A 21,391-nucleotide genomic window follows, 5' to 3' on the forward strand; every position below is an offset into this window, starting at 1 on the left:
CATCCTGTATCTCCCACTCTCAAATCAATGTTTAACTGAATTCAATTGGTGTCACCAGTGTCATGTGAGCTGGGGAACAGGTAATTATGGCACTGCACTTGTCCCCCCTGGTACTCAAGGGGCTTGATATCACTCAGCCAGTCTCCCTGGTACCAAAATCAGAAGGTTTAAGATTTACATTATTAATCACACAGACTGTACAGTGTGGGACAAAATAATTCAGAGAAAGTAAGCATTAATGGCTCAACAAGCTTAACCAATAGTATTCAATTCATGCAGTAAACCGCAGACATATGTACAGTCAGAGACAATTGCATCATTCAAGGTCAGAAGCTTAGACAAGTCTGACAATGTTTTTTCCGCCAGTGAGAAAGAAAGACACAACGCCCCAATTGCCTCCCTATGGAGTTAACAAACATTCTCTTTGCTCTTTGTCTTTGGTTTTATCCAGTCACGCAACGTGGTCTTAGGCCTCCCAAGTCACTTGATGTTGCTCCATCGAGCCACATCCCCATGTTCACAATATCTCAAAAAGACTGACAAACTCCTGTCAGGTAATTAGCCTAATTAGTCACTGGCTTGTATTTCCTTCCCCTCCCTAGGCTCGCCTTTCCTCCTGCGTGGGTTTGAAGAGTGCCATCATTAATATCATCCCGCCATGGGTCATAAAGCATTCCATGTCACCATGATGAAGGTCCCAGTCCTTGCCTGGCAAGGGAGATATGATAACCTAGCCGGATAGAATGGCTTTAAATTAAAACATCCAATGATGCACTTAGTTCAGTGCACACTGCTAATTCTGCTCTGCAGCATCAGTCATGGTATATTCTCTGTTCTTCTCCCTTTGTTTTTCCCCTGTTCTTTGTAGGCTTTTTTTAGTTTTTGCTCATAATCTAATGCATGCAAACAGGAGAGCCAGTAAGGTCTGGGACAGATACCTCCATATTCAAAACCTAAACCTAAATTACTGACTTGAGAGCAATGACGCATACATAAATTAGGGATGATTAAATTTCAATAGGAGTCAAATAATCACAAATTTCTGTTTTTCTTGTTGTGTAAGTACTAAGATTGAGCTCAAATTAACCCCGTCCATATGTGTGCCATTGAATAAAATGTAACAATATGACTGTCTTTTCTTATAGATCAAAAATGAACATCATGGATGTTGTGTTACCTTCATAGACAGCTTTAAATCCCTGCCCACTGACCGCGTAGTCAGACAGCAGCCACAAAGTGAGCCTGGATCCTGTACTCACAATGGGTGAAGGCAGCTGGAACCCCGTTAACCTGAGAACAAATGGACAGAAGGACAATAACGGTCAGACAAAAAAAAAAAAAAAGATCCAATCAACAGCACAGTTGGTTGCAAGGTCAGGTAGGAAGCCCGCTTCCATCAAGTCAGCTGTTCCCTCGGGCATTCAAGGATACTTTTTGGATAATGAGGTTCTGAATCACCCAGAAATTATTAAAATGACAAGACCTCAACAAAAGAAAAAACCTCAACAGATTTCTCTCCATCAGTGAAGACAGAGTAATTGCAATCATGTATCCGCAGTGAATTAGAAACACAGCAGCCCGTGTGAGAATGAACAAACAGCTGAGCAGACAAACAAACATAAAACTGTCATGCCTCGAGTCAACAAGCATTCCTAATAACCAACCACAACTTCTCAGATATGGAATACAACTGGAACCGAAAACATGTTTATTTGTTATAAATCTCTCCATGCCTCAATCTTGTTGTTTCTACATTTGGGGCTATTTTACTTACTCTTTATTGTGTTGAAATGTTCCACTTGGACCCATATTTATCAAAAATCTCAGTGTGAAATTGGTTTTAACTTGCTAAAAGATCTCAGACTTCTGTTTTTTATCCAACTTTTGGCATAATTAAAATTATATACATATGCATGCGAAAAAAAACCCACTGTGATATGCAGTGGGATTGTCAGTTTCATTTATCATGAACAGCTTGCAGCTCATCACGTTATTGCTCCATGCGTAGGTGAGGGTTACAGGCAGTATCCACACATATTGGTTATGCTATGCAGGCATGATCTTTGATGTTGTAGCCAAGTAGCCCAGGTGCGCATGACGTAGAGATGCCCCGTACTGTGACAGCAGACCAACGGCGGTGCCAAAACAGAGCCTAAATTAATGAAGCCAAGAAACATATAACTTCCTACACAGTAAAATTAAAAATAAAACTGTGAATTGGCTCAGTGTATTGCTAGATTGAAATTCAGTTTTCTGCAAAAACCAAAAAGTAAGACCATTAATTTCATATCATGGTCTAGATTGATGTAAAGGTTTCATGCCCTTTACCCACAAGGCAAACTGGCATTTCTTACAGAGTTGGATGCCTCATATATAACTTAATAGCATTACTTTACTTTGATGTAGGACTATTCTTAGTCTTAATCAAAGTTTCATCATGACACCTACAGTATGAGTGATTCAGAGGCGTTAAATAAACATGGGCTTATGATTCTTGTTTCACTGGGAATATGTGTAATAATGCTCCTACTTGATAATATCTGAAAATATACTTTTTACTATAGTATGGTAAGCTGATTTTATCACACTTCTCATTATATGTAAGTCAATCTTTAGTCAAACAAACAATGTCAAGTTTAACTGCCCAAGAATAGCACATATACTCTTCTCTCCTTTAATGTTTCCTAATTATTAGATATCATAAACTAGGACCAGTAATGATAACTCAGCATCATCTATAATTAATAGTACTTTTACAGTAGATATCCTCAAGCTGAAAGCCATTATTTCACTTCAATGTTACATTAAGCTTACCTTCATATTATGTCCATAATGTCTTTTAATGTTATTTTCATTAGGATAAATGTTTGTTTATGGATAATTTTAACAAAGAGATTGTTTTAGATGCATTAAGGTTCATTTACGCTGCTAACAGTCTTCCTCTATTAAACTGGTGTCAGTGATGACGCACATTTTTTAGCACTTGCAGCCAATTAATATTGACAATGTTTCAAGCTAGCGTTAGCCTCATTACAAAATAAACCAGGTCTGTTCCCTGGTCCCGTTACTGTTAGTGCTACTAGCAGTGTGTGTAGCCTTACACTCAGTCAAATTGTCTTTATAGTTAAAATTACAGCTATGCTTTCTGTCTCACGCTGTGCAAATTTCCCTCAGCGTTTGTAAGCGGCTAATGTTGAATAACAAGCTAGCTCCACTAACATGAGCTAACATTACTAGCTGCGTTGCGGTACGGAAGCGTATTGCATTCACTTATTTATTTATTTTTAATTAACGCATATTTCAAAATCCTAATATATGATAATATAATTGATTTTCATTGTTTAAAAACAATAGTTATTTGTTCCCTCAATATTCTGTGAGAGTCGCCTAGTATGATTATTGTCAAGTTTTCCTGATTTTCAGAGATAAGATCCAAGAGATTAGTATTGTAACAAGTACTATGGCCTTTTCTTTTATTCAGGGGATATTCTTACCTGGAAGCTGCCACAGTACAACCACAGTCTGACCTGCTGTTCATTGAGCAGCTCCACTGGACCCCTCTGTTGTGGTAATAAGGGAGGGGCAACCAGTGCTTCTTGACTTTCCCCACCTGCCAGTCTGGGGGGATTGAACTGGCAACAAGCTTTCTTCTCCTTAAGGCTACCACTTACCACCAAATAATATCAATACCAAACAAAAAACTTCGTAGGGACCAATCAAATGAATCAAATTATGTTGGAAACAAGTAAGATAGGTTGGACTAATGAGCCTTGTCTTATTAGGAACATATTTCAGCACCAGCTCTACAAGGTTCAGCTATTAAATCAATTTAACTTGTTTGCAACCCACATACTGGCAGTACTTGCAACTCGTGCAAATACTAATTAAAAAACAGGTGTCCAGGTTGATTCATATCTGCATACACATGGAAGTATGTGTTATCAGATCCATGATTTACAGATTCTAATAAACGACAATGTTGCTAACCTTACCTTTAGCTCATTCTTGAAATTTCCTTCCCAAAGTGCCACTTTCATTTTTTTTTATGCTACCACATGCACTCTCTCACTGAATGTGTATCCCCACCCTTTACAATCTATTACATTCTTCCATTTTATCTCTTAGTGTTAAGAGAGGCCTTAGTGTTTCACTTAATCCTTAAGCACCACATTGTAGGTGAGGGAAAATTGCAAAACACAAGATGAATTGGACCAAAAAGAGAAGAGGACTTTAATATATGCATGATTTCACTCCTCTCTGTGAGATTGTCACGGTGGGATATCAGCTAAACGATGGGACACATGTTCATGCAAATAGCCCCTTCGCTGACCGCAAATTGAGTTGGAAGGCAGCCATCTTGGTTCAGTAGCGCACTGCGGGGAAGAGGGGGTTGATAGAGGATATGATGGAAGGGCTGAAGAGCGGAGGGAGGTCTAAAAACTGGGGAGGATTCTAGCCACATCCAAACTGTGATCATCTGGCATAAGCCTGATATGGCCCTGAATCATTTTTCCAAGCTCAGAGAAAACAAAATGGATACAGTCAGAAAACACACAGAAACCGGCTTGACATGAGAAGAGAGATTAAATATTGCAATGTGATATGGGCTGTAGCAAATCTGAGGCGTGCAGCCGGCATTGTGAAAAAGCCAGCTGGGCGATTGCCTGTTATCAAGGAAGAGATGCAAGATATGATTGTGACTGAGCGATACAAAAGAATGGATTTGCAGCACAGGTGTCTCAAGTGAGTGGTAAATTGATGGAGGGAGGACGAAAGAGAGCGAAGGACAGAGCAAGACAGGAAGAGATAAATGGAGAAGTTAAGCAGAGTTATGGGAAATCATTGGCTGTTTTTACTGTATGGAAAGCTGAGTAATCCTTCCTCCAAGGGGAAAAATAGGTGCATGCGTGCATACAGTAGGTGCATGCACAATGAATGGCACATGTGTATTAGCGCGTGTGTGTGTGTGTGTGTGTGCGCATGGAGAAAGCAGAGGTCTATTAAAGAGGGCTTTCCACCTGACTAGCCTCAGCATCTTCTCAATGGAGAGCCTCTGCTTCCAATTATCCCACCACTACCCATGGGAACGAGAGAGGATGAGACAGACAGAGCATGTGTGCAAAAAGACGGCTGTATAGGAGGAGAGTGGAGTGACTGTAATGAGAAGATGACAGTGTGGAATGGCAGGTTGAGGTAGGGCAGGATCGGAATAGTAGGGAGGTGAGAAAGACGAGTAGGTGGAAATGTAAAAACTCCAACCATGAGACTAAGATCAGTGAGGGATGAGTCATGGTGAGAAACTCATTCATTAGGCTCTATAGCTCTTCAGTGATTCACGCGAACGCACGCACACACACACGCAATTTTATCCATTTCAACATTGTTGTGCGTGTGTGTGTGTTTTCGATCAAAACCCCCCAAATATATGCATGTTTACAGCTGTAAACAGACAGAGATTAAATCAGGTCATTCGTCCTTTAATCTTATTCACTCAGTCAGTGTGTGTGTGTGTGTGTGTGTGTGTGTGTGTGTATATGTGTGTTCTTGGGTTGGAAGCTAAGCACAGTGCTGATGCAGCTGATTTTCTCCCAGAAGAAGGGAAAAAAAGAAAAATAGATACAGCAGCAAGATTTTGATGGCTGAGTAGAGGGGAGACATTAGCCAATAAATGATGGGTGGTAAGAGAGAGACAGGGAGAGAGACAGAGAAAGAGAGAGAGAGAGGGTGGGGGGGAGAGAGAGGGGGAGAGAGAGAGAGAGAGGGAGAGAGAGAGAGAGAGAGTTGAAGTGCAGAATGAAGAGCCATGTGTGTGTTTTTATGTGTGTGTGTGTGTGTGTGTGTGTGTGTGTGTGTGTGTGTGTGTGTGTGTGTGTGTGTGTGTGTGTGTGTGCGTGTGTGTGCGTGTGTGTACTCCTTCAATACAAGACCCTGTGCAGCTATAACTTGTCAGTGGTCAAGGCCAAAGGCTGATGCTCTACCTCTCCACTCACTGCCTATCATAGTACCCAGCCACTGAACACACACACACACACACACACACACACACACACACACACACACACACACACACATCAATGTCTCTCAGTCCGAGCTCTTCTGTGAATGTCTGTCATAAGAAAAAAAATTAGATCCTTTTTTTATTTTTAAAAGGATGACACTCACAAAATATTGCAACCTTGTTTAGAAAGTGCCATTTAATATGACTGTATTTGTGTGTATGACTCATCCCTGGTTCTAATTACAGTGAAAAAGGCTGACCGTGTAGCCTAGTGGAGGTTAAAATGGCACTCCATTCCCACACACATCATTTGATTCCTCCAGCTAATAGAAGACTATCACAAGCAATTAGACTGCCTTTCTATCAGCCTTCTTATCCTCTCACGCCGGAAAAGCTGTAATGTATCGCGTCACTTTGCCCAAGGGCATGATCCAGCCTTGATAGAGTTTTATGGTTAGTGTTAGGGCTCTTAATTTCAGTAAAAATTACTCATATTTAATCTAAAGTCTCCCTGAAAATGTGTAACCAGTAATCAGTGGGGGGTTTTTTGTCAGGGGGAAAGGGATTACAACCTCTAGTGGACTTATACTGTCTATATGCCTTTTTTTTTTTGGTTTATGTAAATAGTTTTGTCTGTTCCTCATCACATCATATTGTCCAGAAAGCACACAGTCCCACAACAAAGACCAACCCAGCAAGAGGCAGCAACAATTTGTAAATCTCATACACAGCTCCCCACACATCCCACAAGCCATCAATATTTTAAACAAGACTGACATCTTTCTGAGCAGAATAGGCTAATTTCTTCTGTCTTTCTTGTGAAGAAGCTGTAGCATGCAGTTTCTTATTAATATTCATGTGTGGGTGACATCACAAGGTATTTGCGCAACACGGCTGAACGGCGAGGGTGGGAGAGTGTGGGAGAGTCTCTCAGATGTCTCTGACGCTGAATGCTGATGGTGAGATAATCAACCGCAGTCAGCGCCAACTGAGAGACAAACCGCAGTGAAGTCATTAACAAGCCTGAGTCTCTAGAGGAAGAGGAGAGGAGAGAGGCTGATACAAGGGGAGGAGAAAAAAAAAGCAGAATGGAAGGGAAGGTGGGAGAAGGAGGAAGATATGAGTGGGAGGAGAAAATATTAGCAGTGACTTGAGGAGATTTGATGAGATGAAGTACTCATTTGAAAAACAGCAAACAGCAAAATAATGGAACATGAACTTCAGAGGAGAGACAAAAATGAGGGCACGAGAGATAACCAATGCAATGATGGAAACAAGTGAATAATTTACAGTGTCAGAGGAGTGATAGAAAACCTTACTCATCAGCTGTGTTCATTTTTGTGCAGTAAAAAGACACGGGTGGCAACACAGGACTGATTAGTTGTCATTTGCTCTGCAGAATTGCAAAAGTCATCACCAGCTAAATTAATGGATGTGGGCATGTGTATGAGTGTGTGGAGGAGTTATGGAAAACTATACCAATGGCGGAGTCTTATCAGAGATAAGTGCAGATAGTCTTAGATTATATGTATTTCTTAAATCTAATTCTACCTTGGAGTCATGGCTTACACACACACACACATTCACAAAGTTTTACTTCCCTTAGATTGTCTGCTGGTCAGCGAGTGATTGAGTGATGTGACTTGTTTATCTTTAAGCTATCTGCATTCCATTAATGGCGTATTACATTGCCCTGATGCTATCTGCATCTGCCCAACACCATAGACACCTGCGAGGCAACACAGTGGGGTGCACAATCCCATTTACTTAAGATAATATGCAAAAAACAGATACTGCAGTCCAAACACAGTGCTTCAATAACTATTTAAATGCTAAAATATTTCAAAGAGAGGCTTGTTTCGCATTTCCTGAATTACGATACGCATACACATATTGATGATAAATATTCATTATTGGACATGATTTATTACATGAAAAGTTTAATAACTGGAAAACCTCAACACATTATTAAATGAATAAGGCTCTGACAGAAGAAGTAAGGAAGTGAAAAGAATTGCATTCTTTGTTCATTTGTTCCCCCTTTGTGGAGACATAAGTCAATTACTCTTACAGCAAACAAATCAAGGCTGACAAATGAAACAAGGTGACGTGCACACGTCCACTGTGTTTTCCCCTGCTCTGCACAAATCACTTTGCAATAATCCTCGGGCAGAAAACAATTAGGGATAAAATAAAACTAATTCAATGTCGTGCCGCTCTCGTCCCTAGGAAAGTGACAAAGCTAAGTGGTAGCCAGGAGATATGCTGTTGTTTATTCAACTGTGCTGGTTTGCAGGTCTGTGCGTGTGTGTGTATGCGTGTATGTGAATCAAGCAATTATGACACACAAGGATATAGTAGATGATCAAGGAGAGAAAAGGACAGACATGAAAGACCCAATTGAAAGTAAACAGCTACCAAGGTGAAATAAATCCTGCAAGAATGAAGACTAACATTACAGGTATCCTGCATTTAATATATTCATTTACTTATATGTTCTGTATAATGTCCACTGTTGATTATATTTACTCATGTTTATGAAGGTTGGAGGGTGTTTTTGTTGTGACAATTGTTGCTCAAATGAGCAATTATAGTTTATGTAAAAGCATAAAAATAGATGCATCTATGTAAAAATATCAGCAACAGTAATAGTTTGAAGGTCCAGTTATATCATAAAACACATACCACAAAGAAAGTCAAACATTGTGATGATGAGTCAACCTTAGCAACAGGCATCAAGCATCAATATTTAAATGCGTACCATGATTGGCTAAGTGCAGTGATGCAAGGGATGTGGCAAAAACAGACAACTAATACACACTGTTGCTTTTCCCAGAATCTTACTCTAGTCAGATTACAAGGACATGCTGTTTAATCAAATGCAGCCACTCACTGCATACCCCCCCCCCCTTCTCCCATCCTTTTTTTGCCTGTGAAACCGTTCACCTTTATACTGTATCTCTCTCTCCTCTCCCCCTGCTGTCTTCTACATGACACTGTGTCTACAATTATAGCCAAAAGTGTGCAGATGCTTTTTAACATTTAACCATAACCTGACTTCAACCTTATCTAACACCTTCTGGATGAACTGGAATGCCCATTGCAAACCAGCCCCTATCATCCAACCTTATTAATGCTCCTGTGGTTGAATGAAAGCTAATCCCTGCAACCAGGTTCCAAAATCTGGAAAGTCTTAAGAGTTTAATACCTGTGTGTCCACATAACTTGTTCAAGTGTCTGCATTTTTTTTGTCCATGCATGTAAGGTATTAATTGTTCATGTAATGACAATGTATAAGGTGCATGTTTGCATGTATGTCGGTACTACAAGGCTTTCAGTTTGAGCCTTTGAGGTTTCTTCCCAGGGTTTTTGCTTCAAGCTCCAAAGCTATATTCAAAATTTCATCATTTGTACCTTTCTTCTCTTCCCTCTCGCTGTGATCTTCAGTTTCTCCCTCGCTCCACAGAGGGATGCCACTAATAAACTCCAAAACAAGGTTGGACAGAAGATCTGATTAGCCAGCAGGGCTAACAGGGACACAGTGACCGATGGAGCGCCCAACCAATGCTATTTACTTTCTACCCGTCGTTCTTCTTTCGTTCTTGTGGCAAGAATGATCAAAGAGCACCAGAAGGACAGCAAGGGAAAAGAAAGAGGAGGAGGAGGAGGAGGGGACGGCAGTGGTGTGTGTGCGTATGTGTGTTACTGAAGAAAAGCAGTGGTACTGATCTAGAATTAGCTGCAGGCTCTCACAAACACAGATCATGTTTCTGTATGCTGTCAACAGTTTCTCCTTCAGTCCCTCTCTGCCTGTAGAGCTCAACATTAATGCCCTCTATCTTTTAATTATATGTCTTTGTGGAATAATCTGTTCTATTTTTGTCCTCAGCATCTCTGCACTGCACTGTGCTGTATGTAACTTCTACAGACTGATTCATGTTCTTTATTACAATCAACGATCATATCTTTACAGCAGAACATGTAGTGTTAACCTTAGGCTTTCAAACAACTAAACAAGCACAAGTGCAACTGGTCACATGCAACAAGTGTCTAATTACATGCCCTGCAAATCCTTTTGACACAGCACGGCTAGTGTGTGCGTGTGCATGCGGTACAATATGTTTGCTTTATCCATTATCACGTTTCACAAGGTGTTTGGATAACTAATTAGACTGCTATGCTCTGTGTCTCCCAGGGATGAACAAGAGAATACAAAGGGAAAGGGTGAAATCATGGAAGAAAAACGTGACTGCAGCAGCACTGTGAAAAAAATGGAAAAATCAACACGGACTGAAAAATATGCCAGGGATTTGCCTAAGCTGGGAAACAAATGGTGCACAAGGAGAATATCTGTGCCTCACAGTCCCATAGATTACAGCTAAAGGGAATGTTCTGTTTTTGGTCGCATGTTTAGGGGGCCAAACACCAAAGGTTCTATGCCACCATATTGCTTTTGTTTGTTTTCCATTTCTGTTTCTTCTGTCTGTCTTTTTCTGCACTCGTAGCTTATGGCAGTTTATATGGACTGACGCTTTGATTGAAGTAAGTGAAAGGAATTATTTTACACAGTATTGTACAACAATCATAGTAGTCCAATCATTAGTCGAAATGTCAACTCGCATTTTGGCTAGAAACTTTTTGGCAACAACTTTGTTTTCCTTTCAGGAAATACCATTTTGAGCTTTGACTATCACAGATGACTTTGCTTCTTGTATCAAGTTTATACAATCAGTATCTGAAAGAAAGTATCCCTGCAATGTTTTTATTGACTGCTCGAGATGAGTTTGACTGTGAGATCATTGACTGAAGCCAATTTCTTTTGCCAATCCATTTGATGATACTAAAATGTACCCCAAATTATATTGTCAGTTGGTTAAAAAGCATCTTTCAAATTTATACACATTTTACCAAACACATAACAGCAATCAAATATTGTGTATGGACATTAGAGCACTGTTTAAAACCGAAAGTTGAGCAGGGAATTGATGACTGCATTGTGTCACAGACCAGCTGATTATATCGATTGGTTTCTTACAGTGGTGAGTGAAAACAGGAGGAACTGATGTCATTCATGGCACTCTCTCTGGCTGTGAGAAAGACACAAACAGGTGTTCTGCTGGTCTGCAGTGCTTCCTCCATTCATGACTGAAATTGCTCAGCAGGTAGAAGTGTCATTATTGTAACTGTGTGACATGTTCTCTGCTTGCTTTTACTGTGTTCCTGGAATTGCTGTTTGCAGATTTGATTTCTTGTGGAGGTCAACACTATTTGCTATGTCACAATGGTGCAGTAGACATTTGACAGCTAGATATTTGAGTTAGTTTTCAAACATCTAATATAATTCTGAAATAGTAATATAAAAAGATAATATATTAGGGTAAAGTAAGCTATGTTTGTATGCACTGAGAGCTGAATGTTGGAGAGCTCTTATTACTGTCATGTTTCTAAAGCTTAAGGCAGCATAGATGAGTGTTTGAGAGAAACAAGTAGATAGAGCGATAGAGATACTTGAGCGAGTACTTGAGAGAAAGTACATGAATATGAGATGTGTGCATCATTACTTGTAGATGCGTGGGAGATGCATAAACAGCACAGCACATTGTCTGTAACTTTAGCTTAAAATTCTGAAATTCAAACCCAGAACTACAAATCACTGTAAAAAAAAAAGAAGCAGAGAAGTAGCTTTTTCCATCATATAAAGTGATCATGTTGATTATATGCTCATTATGTAGAACCAAGGGTTTCAGTCTAGAGCAATGGTTAAAGGACTTTTTGGCCTTATAATTTGTGGAGAACAGCCACAGTTATACAAGAATATGATGAAGAGACTGACAGACCAAGGACATGGCATGCATTTTTCTGAACTCTTTGGTTAAGCGGTTCTTACTTGTGCTTGCTTTTTGCATGAACAGTATTATGGATAAAATATATCGCTTCCAGGGCTTAAAAGAAATGCAAGGAAAAATTGAGCACACAGGGAGACCTGTTATGACTTCTGATTTTTACAGTAATCTTTTATAAATCATCTAAGGCTGGTGTATTGACCTAAACATATAATCATTACTGACCTGCAGTGAGGCTTAAATCAGATTGTCCATGGCTAGTTGACCACAGTGGTTTAATTAGAAACCTATTGCATAGCCTTATGATAATGGTACACCACAATTGTAGAAGATAAGATTTCTGAACAGCAAAACCTCCACTTACCACAAAGTGTGATATATTGGAAACAGTGTTGGATCCACATCAGGTTTCAAAATGAGTCTGTGACTGATGTCTTATTCATAGTTGCCATTTGAGATTTTTTTTTTCTCCAGAGAAAATTATACATTGGCAACACATGTTTATTATGATAATTGAAAATTATGAATGCCAGTTGATCACTCTAAAATTAACTGGAAAGAGCTTTCATGTGAAGCCCTGCCTCTCAGATGGCGCTTCCCCCTGCACAATGTTAAATCTAGACATGCTGTACATGTTAAACCCACCACACATGCGCACTCATGACTTTTAATATACTTTTAAGGTATCATAATTGACAAATTGTGACTGACGTGATTTGCATATACATTGTCGTGCAAAACAACAAAATGAATTCCATGCAGTCAGAAAAGCAGAACGTCCACCTCCCATCATTCCTTTGTAAGCTGGTGTTTATCAATTTTTATATGATTATTTGTTTTTGCTCCTGTCATATTATATGCAGTTGCTTTGTGCACTGGGCGTTTGACTGTATGTAACTGGCAAGTGTATTGTGGTTATTATTTCAATACTGTGAAATTACAACAAACATTTAAATAGATACAATGGGCTATCAGCCTGTCTTCATTTTGTTTTTGTGCACAGGACTTATTGGCAAAAATGAGATTGTGTTGACTTATATAAACATTATCCAAAGTAAAAGGTCAAATTTTAATAGTCGCTTCGATTTTTATTATACTTTATGACCTGTATATAGCTAAATATATCTGATTTGCTGAGCCTCTGCTGCTGTGCTACCCACTAGCTGATGTTGTTGAAAAGTAGTCGATGCCAATTTCTCACACAAAACTGCAGAGATAAGACTTATTAGTATTTGACTTAATAATAAGGAGTCGCTCCACATAAAATCACAGTGAAAAAAGGTTAATGTTTATATTTTATTAACAGAGATTGTATGGGGCAAAAAGGTACAATTACGTTCTTTATTTTCTGAGATTGCATATTGGCAAATGTGAGCAAGGAGCATTACAGTGGTCTAATTATACCTCTGTTTTCATCCCTGATGATTTAAATAGCTCAACAGGCAGACCTCCAAAAATTATTGTGTATTCCTTCTACTCAAACAAGAGTGACCCCGAACACAGAAGTGCTGAAAATGACACATCTTTCTGAAGGGTGTACTCCATATTTAATCTTTTATCTCGGTAAACATTTCATTTCATGCTGCTGCTGAAGTGTATCCTGTTAAGAACATTGATAGGCCCGGGGATGGGAGGATGTCAATAGCTATACACACAATGAATGATACACAGGATGTAGGATATAAATTCATAGCCATCTAGTTGATTATTTCTCTAATCTGGGGTTACAGGGCCTAATAATTCTGCCTCACAGGTGAGCCAGTGCCATAAATCTCAACATCGTTTCACTTTTTCCCAGCACGAGATGATGAAAAACAAACTATCACTCTTCCCCCTGTTTTTAGCAGTCTGTCGTTAAAGCTGGCGTTGATAAGTGGCAGTCTCTACATTAACAGCCGAGACTCAAAGGAACCATAAATCCACTCGTGTGTGTATCAGTGTGTCTGCTTGCACATGTGTGGGTGTGTGTATGAAATAAAAATCTAGCCACATAACTACAAAGAGTGCATGTATGTAGACGGGAATGTGTGTGTGTGTGGATGCTGTGGAACAAGATGCTTAATCATGACTGCCACAAACAAACAAAAACATGCAGCCAGACATATTTCTCTCTGACACGCAATCGCACACTCCTCCTCCTAATTTAATGTAACCTACTCTTATACAACGTGTTCACATAGAAGCACGTGTAGCGCAGGATATACAGACAAAGAAGGAACAAGTGTATGCACATACACACACTGACACACACGCTTACGTACTAAAGTCATTTTCCAAAGTATGTGTTGTGAGAGATTGATGCCCAAGGCCTTCACTGACGGAGACTTATTGCTATGGCAAGTGTTCATGCGGGAGGTGCCATTGTACGTCATCTACTCTCACCCTGACCCGCAGACATTGGTTCTTTACAAGCTTGACTCATTGACTAACACCATACATGTTCACACACACATATGATGAGACATGGAAGCAATCTAACACACCAAATGCTCCTGGCTTTGGATGCTCCATGCTAACAGTAACTAACTGTAATTACAGCTAAGACAGGGGAGGCATGTGTTACATGAGCTCCTAGATTTGCAATTATTTTTGTCACGTTAAATTGAGAAGAACACAGTAAAAATGTGGTAACCTTAAAGACAAGCTTGAGGACAACAGGAAAGTCAAACTGGACAAGAGGAAAAGCAAGAGACAACAGGAAAATTCCCCCCAAAAAAGAGTGAAAAGAGCTAGCAGGAGTTAGCAGGAGCTTGATGCTAGTAGAGAGGAAACGGGGGAAATCAACAAACAACAGATACTCAAAAGGGAGATCAGGCGTTACAATAGACTTCCAAGACTAACTCAGATAAGCCATTTGAGCTGACATTAAACAGTGACATTTGGAGCCCCAAAATGACAGCTGGAATCAATGGCAGCTAACTGTGGCAGTTGGAAGCTAGCAGTGGATGCTAACAGTAGCAGTTGGAAAATATATTATTCAAAAAAACATGACCAGTGAGCCATTCAAAACAGCAGCCAACCTTTCCTTACTACCCAGAGCAGAGCATGAGTGAAATCCTAAACATACAATTCCCACACTAAATTAAAAATGACACAGGGACAAGCACATTCAAACAGGAACTTCTTAAGGGAAAGCCAGAAAACCCTTTTGCTGATCTTTTTAAAAGTTGAGAAATTAGGCATCTAATCATTCTAGACTGATAGACCTGAAACCTGGCACAGAGCCCTTATCGAACATCACCCATCAGTGGCAAAAAAGGGCAATAAAGAGTACTGGCAGTTAGAGACCAGGGACCCAGAGGACTCTAATAGCATATGACAACTGTCAATGTTTATAGAATTGGTAAAGTCATGGTACAGGGGTATTACCAGTACGGTTTCAACATACTTAAATCTCTGGTAGAGAGAACACCTCTCTGACAAAGACCTTCCAACTATCTCTAGCATCCCAACTGAGGATGAGGACCATGATGACACAGAGCCGACCCTGACCCCTCCACATTAGACCTCCTTACAGACCTGAAGGAACACTTCATCAGTTAGAAATAGAATACAGTTAAGGGAACTCAGCACAACTCTTACAACAACAATACATGGAGATGAGAAAATAGCGAGGAAGCAAAGAGACAATCCATCAAAAACAATACTCAAATTCAGCACAAGCCACAAGAAAGACCTGTTCGCTCTGACAGAACAAGTGAGAGAGCTACAGCGAGAGAAAAAGAGCCAGAGGAGAGAGCTTGTTGTACTGTCAGAACAGGTGAGAGAGCTAAACCACAAGAGTCACAGGAGACAGCTTGCTGCTCTAAGAACTCCTGGGAAATGCAGATGGAGAGAGAGAGAGAGCCATGAGCTCCAACTTGTTGCTCCAACAGAGGAACTCAAGGAGAGGGACATAGTACTGGATGGTTTGAAGGAACAGGTGACCACTGAATCTGGACCACTGAGGACTGACCACAGTCAATACACAGCAGACATTCCCAGAACAGCCAGCAGGATGATCCCCTCTCAACCAGAGCGGGCACACACCACACAGTTAGTCCCATTAGACCAGATAATCCCACTGCAAAAGCAGATATTGTATTTCAAATCAACTCAAATGGAAAATTCATTGATGAGGGAAGGCTTGGGCAAACTTGGGTGTCAAAACACAGAAGCAGCCATGGGTTGTTTCTCTGAGTCTCACCCTGGCTGCCCAAGCCACATCCTAATCCATTCAGGTAAAAATGGCCTGAGGAGACAGGGGAGAGTGATCCTGTCTCTTTCCCCTCACTCTATAGTGATGTCCACTCTGTTACCCAGGTAGACTTTAAACCCACACACAATACAGAAAAAGACAGCATTTCCAGAGACTGTGACAATGGCCAAATGTTCAAGTTGCCCACTACCCCTGTTCAATAAAACATACCCAGTTTGCACACAGTCTGCATATCCTGAGGTAGCCAGAGGAGCCTTGGTGCAAAAGAGATGCCGCCATTGGTTTCCCCTCTAACTATAGAGTTTATAGTCTCATCATCAAAATTAAATGAAGTCACCCAGGGTACAGACTCAGGGGGAATGTTGGTATGGTATAAGTCAGAACTAGCAGACTCAGGAAATATCACATTTGGTTAAAAATTTAAAAAAGATATAATTTCCACAGAGAAACTATTCTTTTATGTGCAATTTATATTCCCCTCATAGAATCTACATATTTTAATCAGAAGATTCTCACCATAGAGAAAGAGATCAGCCATTTCCAGGATCTATGCTGATCACTGGAGATTTAAATGCTAGAACTATTGAAGAGCTGCTAGACATTAATAGAACTGGAGGCAACAGTTGCATCACTGGAGCTAGCCTTACCTTCCCAACAGGAATAATTATGAAAAAAACACAAACAAGAGTGGAGGACATGTCTTGCAGCTTTGCAGAGTGTTGAGTCTATACTTTATCAATGGATGGCTGAGAGGGGACTCCTTTGGACGTTATACATATTGTTCAGACTTTGGCAGCAGCAATGTTAATAATACTGTAACAGATTTAGACCAAACCTCTTTGAGAGCCTTCACGATAAAAGAACAAACACCTCTATCAGATCACTTGCAGATCACTTTGTATCTGAAAAGAACAGATACAGAAACATATGTTCTCAGCCCTTTACAGCTGTTCAAAATAAGTAGTGATGCAGAAGGGCACAAAACAACCTGGAGCAGGACCAAAAAACAATGGTCAGTGAAAATATTCAGTCTCTTCTAGACTCTTCTAAATATCGACCACATATTTGATAATTAGGCCTCATTAACAAAGTTAAAATGCAAAACTTCACCTGTGAGACTCTATAACAATATAAAAACACACAGAGCAAAAAAGAACAATATCTACAAAACCAATTACATTTAATTGAAGAGTCTCTGGAGTCAAATAAATTCTGGGAAAATGTATTTATAAAGAAACGTCAACAAACACTTCATTCAAAATTTATAGAAAACCTCCAAAGAAATCAAGCTCAAGAGCAGATTTCAGAAAACCTGAAAGATGTTGAAACACCCTTTAAGAATGATCAGAGCCCAGTGGATTACCCATCACACAGTTAGAAATGGAAACAAAGTGAAGGTCCAAAAAAGAATTTGGGCCTGATGGCATTTTAAATGATATTGTAAAATGCAAATTACCCATCCTAAAAATGTTAAACTTGTAAGTGTAGGTCACTTCCCTGAAAGCTGAAGTGAAGGGTCGATCACACCCATCTTCAAGAATGGAGACATATTTGATCCTAACAATTACAGAGGCATCTGTGTAGTTGTAGCCTGGGGAATTTATTTGGCAGTATGCTTAATTCAAGAATTATAGACTCCCTCATTGAGCACAGTGTCTTAAGCACAAATCAGATTGGATTCCCTCCAAATTATATAACAGCTGACCACATTTTCACACAAAACACATTAATCGATAAATATGTAAATCAAAATAAAGACACAGTTCATGCATGCTTTGTTGATTTCCAAAAAGCTTTTGATTCAATCAGGCATGAAGGGATTACTTTCTAAACTCATTGAAAGTGGTATAGTCGGAAAGTCTTTTGATGTAATTACATCAATATATGAAAATTACAAACTGGCTGCCAAAATTGGAGATAAAATGCATACTTCCTCCTGCACAGTAGGGGCCTGAAGCAAGGATACAACCTCAGCCTTCAGCTCCACCCTTTTCAATATTCTTATGAGTGAACTGGCATTGTTATTAGAACAAGCACCAGCACCTGGTCTCCCTCTACAAGACACAGAAACCAAATGTCTGTTTTATGCAGATGACCTGGCCATACTGTCTCTTATTAAAGAAGGTCTTCAGCAGAGCCTGGACTGTCTCCATTAGTACTGTAAGACCTGAGCCCTGACAGTTAACATGAAGAAGATCAAAACACATTGTAAAAAAGATCAAGGTGGCAGAGATATGACCAAACATTTATAACAGATAGAACCCAATTAGGAACAAACCCTAACCCAAAAAGGGATTTCTATGCCAGCAAGCGTTCAGTTCAAATTCAAAATAGGACATGACTCAAAATATTAAAATCAGTTATAGAACTGAGTGCATTGCATGGCAGTGAGATATGGGGGCTCTTACTACAAAATGATTGGGAAAAATAGGACAAAAATTCAATGGAAACCCTGCATGCAGAGTTTTGCAAAATATTCTCTGAGCACAAAGAAAACCACGAAACTCTGTATGCAGACCTGAATTAGGCCAATATCCTTTACCTCAAAGTATTCAAAAAAGATCTATCAAAGTCTGGAGCCATATTAAATAGACAGGCCCTGCCTGTTAGCATTATAAAGCTCTTGCCCGCCAAGAGTTGAACATAGAAAGGAGTCCCATCAGCCAACTGCTCCTGAGGCTGAAGAGAAAGACATTGACAATGTGCAGACTGAGTGACCATAGTCTGGCAGTAGAGAGGGGCAGACACAGGCAGACCTGACTGCCCTGAGAGGACAGGCTGTGCTGTCATTGTGTTGAGGCAGCTGTAGAGATGGAAACCCACTTTCTATCAAAATGTCAAAACTATAAAGATATTAGGGAGGAATTATTAAAAAAACTAAAAAAAACAAGTAAATAAAGCTCAGAATTCTGAAGTCTGACGGAAAGGGAGAAATGAGCTCTCATTGTGGGCAGTGTTTGCTAAATATGTCATTTCCTGCCACAATAAAAGACACAACCAGTAAGACATAGATAGGCAATTATGAATATATTGTGCTTATCATATTCGACAATCTCCTTTTGTTTTGTTTGTTTATCTTATTTATTGCATTTGTTGATTTCATTATCTATTGTAGTCTATTAACTAATGTTGTTATTCACATTATTTTTGTTAATTTAATTCCATAACATTGTCTCTCATAACCGTATTTGTGCTTTGGCAACACATGCCAAATGTCACGCCAATAAAGCCTATTCAATAGAACTGAATTGAACTAAATTGAATTGACCGACATCAACTTGATAATAAAATCAGAAATTTGTGGCTGTTTTGAACCTGAATGCTTGTAAATAATGATAAAGGATACTCATCTGCCTCTTTTTATGTGAGCAGATGGTATAATTTAAAAGAGATATGATATAAAAATAATGGATCCACAGTATAATAAAACCCAGTTACAGCCTTTTGTTACAAAAAAACGGCTAAAAAAAAGTGTGTTGCAAGCACATTTTATTGAGGAATACTGCAGTAAATCAGGATATATGATATACTGGTGTAAAACTGCAAATATATTTCATTATTTATTCATCTGATTTATGTTTTTAGTTATTTATTTTTCAGCAATAATTTAGTATTTGAAATGAGACAAAATAGTGAAATAGTGTATATTAAATAGTGAAATGTGACTATCATAATTTCCTTAGAGCAAATCAGCATATCCTCCCATTTCAGAGGCAGAAACAGACTATATTTGGAATTTTTACTTGATAAATGACAAAAGCAATAATCAAATTGTCTGACAATCAACCAATTGATTAATTAATTAAACACTATTTCAAGAGTATCCTTTACAGTTTACCTTCAGGATCTGCTTTTAAACAGTACATTTATTTTACTCAAATCAAACTGTGAACTACAGGCAGAATCAATATGAAAGCATGTACGTAATATTTTTCCCCTTTCACGCTCATACTGTGCAAGCACTTGACAGCAAGTGCTTGTCAGAAAGCAGAGGCGTGTCTGAAACCATATGTGTCTGAAAAGTTACAGGACCAACAGTTTTCCAGCCCATTGCCGTTTACTCTCCACTTAAAGTGTGTGCGTGTGTGTGTTTGTGTGTGTGGTGTTCATTTTATTTGTACTCCAATAAACCTTGATTTTGTTGACAGTGAATCAGCTCGCTGGGATGGGCTGTACACTAGCCTAGATCCCAATTTGTAAGCACAGTCTGAGCACACACACTAGCTCTCACTTTCTTCATCACAAACACACACACACACACACACACACACACACACATACACACACAAACCCATATTGTGACACCCTGTCCTCACAGCACTGAGGGCTAACTGTAGTGTTAATGCCACTCCCAGCACCATGCACTAGTGCTTCTTATTTAGGTCCTATCTAGCCCGCAGGCTGAAAATCTGTCCCTTCCACGCCTCCCCCTCTCTCCCACTTCCTCACCCCTGCCAGTCTGCCAAGCCTTAAGTCCCTCCGTTCCATCACTCCATCACAAAGAAAAAGGCATATGAAGAGGGATGCCTTCACACACACCCCAATAGCTTTTCATTCTGCTGAAATATACTCAGTGTTCCCCTGATTGGCAGTTACAAGGTGAAATGTGACACAAAAGTGGAAAAAAGATTACTTTTTACAAGTAAGAATTGTGCGCTTTCATAGAGAGTAACAGTAAGTGAGCCAGCAGAGGCTCAGTGTCTTGCTTAAGGTCAATCTTGTGCTTTCTTTGGTCATTGGAAGGTCTCTCTGACTACTATGCTGGAACACTACAGGCTCTATTTAACCCAGAACACCAAGGCTACTGATGTCAAGGTTCATACTAATCATCCAACTGACAAAAAAACTGATGGTTGTTAAAGGATAGGTTCATTGTTGACAATAGGCAGGTGCCCTAGCTGTAATCATGCCTATTGCTCATACTAGCCATCCAAGACAGCCTTGAAAAATTGTGAACCTCTCCTTTAAAGTGGTTACTACTGCAAATGCTAACAATTATGACAACAGACAAGGGATTGAAAAATTTCTGAACAATTTGCAACTACAAGTGCTACTTCTACTGCAACCAGGCATTTCCATACACAAGCAGACTTGCAAAAAAGATAAATGATCTGTAGACAACATCTCTCAGTAACCATTTCAATACCTAAGGTCACATGATTGTTATTAAGTAATGCAGATCCACCATTTTGAAAACTGCACATTGAGCTGGTGAATTCAAGCATACTTCATTACAAAACTGAGGGTCAGGTGCCACAAAAAGCATTATAGTCATAAGCTATGCAGGTGAAAAAGCAGTCCCTCGTGGGCGAAGAATACACAATAACATGGTGTCGTGAAAAGGATGTGAAG

General features: G+C 39.6%; 1 protein-coding gene across 1 annotated transcript in view; it reads right to left on the bottom strand.

Annotated features, from left to right (window-relative positions):
• csmd2 (CUB and Sushi multiple domains 2) overlaps positions 1–21,391 on the bottom strand; it is a 251,575-nt gene that overhangs the window by 209,858 nt on the left and 20,326 nt on the right. The window contains exon 3 of the mRNA XM_053333740.1: positions 1,178–1,290. Coding sequence (XP_053189715.1) covers positions 1,178–1,290 — 113 coding nt within the window. The remainder of the gene's footprint in view (positions 1–1,177; positions 1,291–21,391) is intronic.

This window comes from Scomber japonicus, chromosome 15 (assembly GCF_027409825.1).
Source record: "Scomber japonicus isolate fScoJap1 chromosome 15, fScoJap1.pri, whole genome shotgun sequence".
NCBI classification, from domain to species: Eukaryota; Metazoa; Chordata; class Actinopteri; order Scombriformes; family Scombridae; genus Scomber; species Scomber japonicus.